At 38.3% G+C, this 8,146-nt stretch overlaps 1 protein-coding gene across 1 annotated transcript in view; it reads left to right on the top strand.

Annotated features, from left to right (window-relative positions):
• The window catches only part of LOC112012322 (bidirectional sugar transporter SWEET1-like), a gene marked incomplete in the record, with an annotated part of 4,893 nt that extends 2,925 nt beyond the window's left edge, over window positions 1–1,968 (top strand). Inside the window, 1 exon segment of the mRNA XM_065772819.1 lies at window positions 1,292–1,968. Coding sequence (XP_065628891.1) covers window positions 1,292–1,492 — 201 coding nt within the window.
• Window positions 1,969–8,146: the final 6,178 nt, after the last annotated feature.

Below are 8,146 nucleotides of genomic sequence, written 5' to 3'. Positions count from 1 at the left end.
CCCAGATTCAGTCAACATTTTACATTTTGTTTGTACCATGATCTGTGCCTTCCAAAATAGCATTGTTTCATTAGAAGATTATTAGGAACAGAGTAAATATTCAGCACATAATAGAACTAAATTTTTGATACTTGAGGCAGAGCACGATTGAAGAAAATGATTGGGGGTACAGTCCCAAGCCTCCAAAAGGGCAGAAGCTACGAGTTTATACGTGGCCATTCTGAGCGCCGTTTGTGTTGGATAGCTCCTCATCTTTGTTGGGTTCTTTAGGAAGTCCCAGCTCCATGGATACTACAGCGGAGTTTTTGTTTTTGTTCTCGTTTTTGCCCTTGCCCTTGTTTCTACGGTAGATAAAGTACAGAATCAGCTGCAGGGCCCCAAGAAAAGAACCGAACCCATTGTTCACCTACAGCAACATTATACATTTCCATAAGAGCGAGCAGTATTTATTATACCCACTCAGTTATACATACATTTACACCCATGCGAAAATCAACTGAAATTGTAACTTGAGGCCATAATTTCCAAATTAAAAAACGACTTTTAAGTCAGTTTTATATCGCTTGTGGGCAATAGCTTTTTTCCTTTCTATAAAAATTAATACACAATATTGGTATTTTTTTTTTTATGAGACACCATATTGGTACTTGTTTTGAAACTGGGGGAACTTTAGCGATGCAATTTCATTTTTATTTATTTTTGAGATAGCAGCTTCAAAATTGGGAACTCACGCTGTAAATTGGCCATGCCTAAGCTCTTTGTGGAACACAAATTTTCTTACTAGGGATATGCAAACAGATAATGCTAAGGAATTTTATATATGGGCATTGAGAGGATCTAAAATTGTAAAAGCTACTAACATATTCATTAAGGAAATAAAAATAAAACTATGACTTTTTGAGGAAAAAGAGAGCAACTTTAAGTAGAATAGAATAATTGTAAAGAATACATGTGACCACCGCGAGTAGTTTGTTGAAAAATTTATAACTAGTCTTAAACTTTTGGGGAGTATGATAATATATCCACAACATTCCAATATTTCCTTTTCCCAAGACTTCTCAGCCATACGACGAAGCATTTATGAGATAATAGTTAAGGAATTGAGAGAAGCTGCTTACATATACAAAAGGGTCATTGCCGAAAAACTGACTTAAAAGTCGTTTTTTAATTTGGAAATTATGGCCTCAAGTTACAATTTCAGTTGATTTTCGCATGGGTGTAAATGTATGTATAACTGAGTGGGTATAATAAATACTGCTCGCTCTTATGGAAATGTATAATGTTGCTGTAGGTGAACAATGGGTTCGGTTCTTTTCTTGGGGCCCTGCAGCTGATTCTGTACTTTATCTACCGTAGAAACAAGGGCAAGGGCAAAAACGAGAACAAAAACAAAAACTCCGCTGTAGTATCCATGGAGCTGGGACTTCCTAAAGAACCCAACAAAGATGAGGAGCTATCCAACACAAACGGCGCTCAGAATGGCCACGTATAAACTCGTAGCTTCTGCCCTTTTGGAGGCTTGGGACTTTACCCCCAATCATTTTCTTCAATCGTGCTCTGCCTCAAGTATCAAAAATTTAGTTCTATTATGTGCTGAATATTTACTCTGTTCCTAATAATCTTCTAATGAAACAATGCTATTTTGGAAGGCACAGATCATGGTACAAACAAAATGTAAAATGTTGACTGAATCTGGGGATATGTCTTTCGAAATGGTTTAGATTTCCTTTTCTCTTTTTCTTTTTTTTCTTTTTTTCTATAGTGGATTAAGATTTTACATATGATAAAATGTTCTGCAAGAGGGTACTATCTTATCATGTTCATCACATGATCGATGAGATGAAGTACTGTTTTAATTTCATGAAGCTACCCAATGTGCTAATGCCATGACTAGTTCATTGTGTACATTTGTATTTTGCTTTATTATAATAAAATGGATCTGTATTATCAGAGGCTCTGTCCTCCCAATTATGTTTCTTTCGCTTAAGTTTATAAATATTTTGGTTTATATATATTAATATTTCTTGTGGCGGTGGATGATTGCCGCTTCACCATGGAATTGTCAGGTTTCAATTAAAGGCGCCTGAAAGACAATTAAATTAATATGCAGCATTGTACGTGGGATTTTATCTGCTAGCATATGTAACCTTTGAAGGGTTTGGTTGGGGGTTGGCTCAACATAAACACGACGACAATGCAATGAGTATAGTGATGAGAAATCGTTTACAAATCTTTAAGGAGATTATCACAGAGTGAGTCTTAAGATAACATGTTGGAAGACCACTTTAAAGTTTATGTTTGTGGGTTTATCAACCAGTCATTCAGAACTATCATCCAACGTGAGGGACTTAATCGTTCACACTTGCGCATCTAGATTTCCAAAATAATAATAATAATAATCTTGATAATATCATTGAAAATGTAATTTATAGAGGCCGAAAACTCTAAATTATTTGTAAAAATGTTTTGATTTTTTTTTTTTTTTTTTTTTTTTTTTTTTGCTTTTTAGTGTAATCACCTTTTATATATTATGATAATTCCCAAATTTTTTTTTTTATTGAAGAGCACAAGCAAAGACAAGAATTTTTTATTAGATGGTTCAATTATCATATTAAAAAATAATTGAACTATAGGCTCACACACACACACACATATATATGCATCTATGAAAAGATATGTTTTGGACTAAATTGCGATAAGGCCAAATAATAAGGGATAAATTGTAATTTACCACATTTAGGACATCTAAATTTTTTTTTAGGATAACTCATAACTTTGATATTAAAATTATTTTAAATCAACATAAGTGTTTTTGTTGAAGCAAAACCCTCAAACTCAAATCTATCGATCATACATCTTATTTTAACTTTTGGTTGATCTTATTATATGATAATGCACAAAAATCGTCAGTGAGTTGATCGTCCACACACATGCAATGGGTGTACCTAAAAAACAAAAGAGAATAACCAAACAGAGAGTACTAGTGGAGTGCCAACCAAAGACCCTCCGAAGGTTAAGTCAGTGATGGAAAAATCTCCAAGAACTCATAAGTGAAAGAGCTAGGGAGAATTCACGTACCTAAAAAGGGTTGGGTTTGTCGTTTATGTAGTAGTGGATAGCTGACTTGAATCCCTTGAAAGGGGGAGAATTTCCTTATAAAGAGAGGGATCCCAAGATCTTGGGGATCACCTTCCCATATAGGGGAGATCTGGTTCTGCAATAAGATATTTGGTCATGGTATACAAGTTATTCCCATGCAGGGACCAAGGTTGTCGAAATCGCGATCCGGATCGTAAAATCGCACGATTTTACGATCCCACCTCACCAAAAAGATTAAAATCGTAGCAAGATCCTAAAAATGTTAGGATCGTAGGTAGAATCGTGTAGGATCATATAGGATCGTAGGATCGTACGGGATCCTACCGATCCTACCATTTGGCTTTTTTATTTTTATTATTTTTTTTTTTTTATGTGGGATTCATTTGGGTCATTTGGGTAAGTCCAGTAAGATAATCCACGGTCCACCTAAAGGTCCTAAACCCACAAGCCCAATGGGTTATCAGAACCCAATAATAAATTGAAGTCCCAAATTTACCCTTATCTCAACATAAAATCTTAAAAAAACCTTTAGTATTAAGTTAAATGTTTTCAAAAACAAAACCTAAATATTTTAGAAACACTAAGCTCCAGCAAACCAGCACATCTGTCCCGCGCCTCCACAGTCCTCTGTCAAAAACTCAGCCCCTCTTAGCCTTCTCAATGATGTTGCCGTGAGCCATCCCATCGCTGCCTTTAAGCTTTATGGTAATTTGCTTTGGTAGTTAGTAGTTTATCATTTATTTGTACTTTGATAGCTTGATTCCAGATTGTTGTGTTGTGTATATGATTTTGACAAAGCTAGTATTTGATTCTTTGAGAAATATTAGTAAACACAATTAGTAGTTTAGAATTGCACACAATTAGCTAGTTTACCTTAGATTGAGAAATCTCTTTTGGATTACATATTGTAAATTTGTAGTTAGTTATTTTGTTGTTAGCTAGTTTTTATATGCTAACTAGCCTAACTTGTTTTGGATTTGGAACTTAGAATTTGGAAAATATTTTCCATATGTGTAGATAATATTTTGGTACTAAGTTGCTAATTAAACATGTACTAAACTTTTTAGATACATTATGTCAAAAGTTAAATATATTTTGTTTGGATAGAATGACATAAGAGCGATGTAGTATGTGCAAATTACATTTTATTATGCAATTTTTTTTTAATGGATGGATTCATATTTTAAGTGATTATATAACATACAAAGTCATTATCAATAGGTTTTTTGCTTAAAATCTGAAAATAGGTAGGATCTTACGATCCACGATCCGATTCTACGATCTACGATCCTACCTACCTCCCACGATCCTACGTAGGATCCCGACTTTGACAACCTTGGCAGGGACATATGAGTGGGCCCCACGCAAGTCCCATAGGGCGATGGATCATCGGGATGGGGGTTGGATTGGCATCCGACCTAACTTAATGACCCATGGGATTGGCCATTCCCTTAGGATTGGTTTAGGCAAAAGGGCAACGATCAGGTAAGGAAGGTTCAACAGCCCATGTCCATTGATAAAAAGTTATCCTCATCACCTGCCCCCTACTCCGTGAGTCGTCAAGGTAGCCGAAGGGTCGCGGAGTATGTTGCTATAAATGCTTTGCCTTAGTGTCATACATCATAAATAGGGGTAATTATGTCCTTTTGACAGGGCTAAGGACACGTGTCGCTTTCTGATTCGGGTGCCAAGCATAGCGATGCTTCGTTTTTCATGCCAGACCGCCCTATAAATAGTCCAATGCCGTTATTGTCCTCATTATTTGAATATTTTCCATTTTTTATTCCAAAACCCATTCGTTGGTTTTTCTCCTTCGTCAGTTTTCTTTGCATTCGTCAGTTTTAGGTATGCTCTGTCGATTTCGTTTTGTATTTTCTTTTTTTCTCTTTCTCCGTTGTTAGTTACATACTTAGGAGGTAGAGTAGAATCTTAGTTTTCATTCGTCGCTTGTAGGTAAGAGATGTTTGGAGATAGTGAAGCGACGAGTTAGCGTACACTGACAATCTGTATAGGTTCGGATGACGACCTAACCAGTCAATCTAGGATTGAGTATATGACGGAGGGTTCGTCGGTTTTTGAGAAGGAGTTGATGTCCGATCCTCCTTTTGAGGAAGCTAGTCCCTCTAGGCGACGTCCTAAGGAGATTGTTCTACCTGACAACTAGTCAGTTCATGACTTTCCAATTGATATGAGGGAGGAAGTTTTTTGTAGGTTGAGGCTTGCTTTCAGATTCCCGATGATGTGTCCATTAAGAAAGGCAACAGAGGGGAAAAGTGTTATACTAGGAGCTCGTCGGATATGGGCTTTTATGAGATTGCCTTCATAGCAAGGCTTCGTCTACCTTTGACCTCCTTGCATCGTCAGTTAGCAGCTTACATGGGTGTATCTATTTGTCAAATTGCCCCTAATGCTTGGAGGATACTTATTGGGGTCGAGGTGCTATAGGGTCAACTTAGTGAAGGACACCGGTCTCTAACTTTAGAGGAATTTTTTCATTGTTACAAACCCTAGGAGATCCCCCATTCTAATGGTTTTTACAACTCTGTATGTCGATGGGCTACCCTAAGATTGATATCTAACATGCTCAACTCTAATCGTCAATGGAAGGTTAGGTTCTTCTTTATGTAGAGGGTCAATTTGGTATGCTGTCCCGACAAGTGGGATAGCATAAGATCTTTTTTTGACCATTCTTAGGGGGTTTTGAATAAGTCAGGTGAGTCATCGGTATAGACTTGGTCATCGGTTTGTGCTTTCTACTTAACTTATGTAATTTTTTGTTTGTTTCAGCCACAGTTTGTTTAACGATCCTTCCTGTGCAAGAGGCCTTTTTGGAAAGGGTTTTTAAAATACCTTTTAAGGAGAGGTCTTGGTAGAGGCTTGTCATTTTGGACACTCTTCAAGCATTTTGTGGTGGACCCGTCCCTTCCGAGGAAGCTCGACGACTTGATCAGGTTTCGCATGTTCGTAAGTATATTACTTCATCACCTTCATTTTGTTTTAGTTTAAACTTCCCACTTTTTAACTTATTTGTCAGTTTCAGAGATGGATTCTTTGAAGAACAAGCAAGCCGCGAAGAGTAGGCAGGAGGAGATTAAGAAGGCTAACGCATTGAGGGCTCAAGGTGGAGGATTTTCAACCTTGTCCCTTCATGCATCCAAGAAGGGGAAGTACTCTTCCAACCTTCAATCATCAGGAAAAAGTGCCAATGGCCCCTCTATCCGTCCGAAAACATGCAAGGTCGTTGTTAATGCTCCTCACCATAGGATCGGGAAGGGTCTTATGACTTCCTAAGGCCCCATTGCCCCTCCTCTACCTTTGCTGGTGAAGGATAAGGAGTATGTAGTGGACATTACCCATTCCATCATCTAGGATGCTGACTTGGACAAGTGCTCAGGTATGAGATTGACCCTTTGGGTGACTTCGGTCTCTATGATATGATGAGGGTATGTTGTATTTCTATCTCATTTGTCCATTTTTCAAGTACTTTTTTCCCTTTTTTGACTCTTTATTTTACTCTTCCTTTTTGACTTACATTTGTCCCTTTTGATCAGGGCTTGGTAAGGATGCGGGCTCTGCAAATCCATTGTGCTTTGCAAGAGGCGTCAGTTAAGCACCTGAAGATTCGTCTAGAGACTGAGGCAAATTCTTTGAAGAAATTCAAGGAGTTTTGTCGAACTCTTCGTCAGGAGGTGATTGAGCTGAAAGCCAAGCTTGGTGGGGTAAATCATCAACATGACGAGCTGATGAAGGAGAATGCTAACCTGAAGTCCGAGGTGGCTGCTCTTCATGAGCACATGGATAAGGTGAAGGAAGAGGCCATTGAGGAATTCCCAGTGTCTCAACCTTATTTTAATGAGATGGGAGGTTATTATGGGGACGGCTTTGAGGACTTTCGCAAGCAAGTCGTCCTCCTATTCCTGGACTTGGACTTCTCCTAAATCCAAATCAGACTCAACACCCTGACGACTCCAACTACCAAGCCTATTCTCGACAATATGGAGACTGATTATGAGGTGTTGGTGATCGACGGACCTAGGGATGTGGCCGACGACCCCAAAGACCCTCAAGAGCAAGCTAATAACCCCCTTGCCGATCCTTAAGAAAAACTTTGTTTTCTTGCAATTTTTTTTTTAGTCTTTGGGTTGTAACTCAAAAACAATGATGGTGCCCTATTTTGGAATTAAGTTACTATTTGTTTTGGGTTGATACTTTCATTTTGCAGTAATTTTATAACATTTTATGTTTACTTTGTAGTAATTTTTCTTTTGCGTTTTGTACACAAGTGTTTGTGCTCATTGGTTTGTCTTTCATCAACTAACTTTTGTTTAGTTGTCGGTCTGGAGGTATTCTCTTAGAGTGTTGGGCACCTATTGGCCCTTTGAAAGAGAATTATGATTCATCGGTTTCCCTCAACCCAACTCTCTTCTTTCTTTTCTTCTTTGAATCGTCGGTTTACCCTTTAGGTAAGGTTTTAGCACTTATATAGACCAGGTGTCTGAGGAATTCCTTGATCGTCGGTTTTATCCCTTAGGTAGGACTTGAGATTTGATGAGGACCAGGTGCTCGAGGAATTCCTTGATCGACGGTTTTATCCCTTAGGTAGGACTTGAGATTTGATGAGGACCAGGTGCTTGAAGGCATCCTTGATCGTCGGTCCATCTCGTGGGTAGGACACAGGATTTGATAAGGATTAGGTGCTCGAGGGCCTCCTTGATCATCGGTCCATCCTATAGGTAGGACTTGGAATTTGATAAGGATCAGGTGCTCGAGGGTATCCTTGATCGTCGATCCATCCCGTAGGTAGGACTTCAAATTTGAGAAGGATTAAGTGCTCGAGGGCGTCCTTGATTATCAGTCAATCCCATAGGTAGAACTTAGGATTTGAAAAGGATCAAGTACTCGAGGGCATCCTTGATCATTAGTCCATTTCGTAGGTGGGACTTAATATTTGAGAAGGATCAAGTGCTCGAAGGCGACCTTGATCGTCAGTTTGCCCTTTAAGTAGGGCTTCGCTTTTATAGACCTTAAAACTCATATAGTCATATGT

This window comes from Quercus suber, unplaced genomic scaffold (genome assembly GCF_002906115.3).
Source record: "Quercus suber isolate HL8 unplaced genomic scaffold, Cork oak 2.0 scaffold_65, whole genome shotgun sequence".
Taxonomy (NCBI): domain Eukaryota; kingdom Viridiplantae; phylum Streptophyta; class Magnoliopsida; order Fagales; family Fagaceae; genus Quercus; species Quercus suber.
Note: the sequence above shows the minus strand (reverse complement) of the source record. Positions and strands in the feature narration are given on the sequence as shown.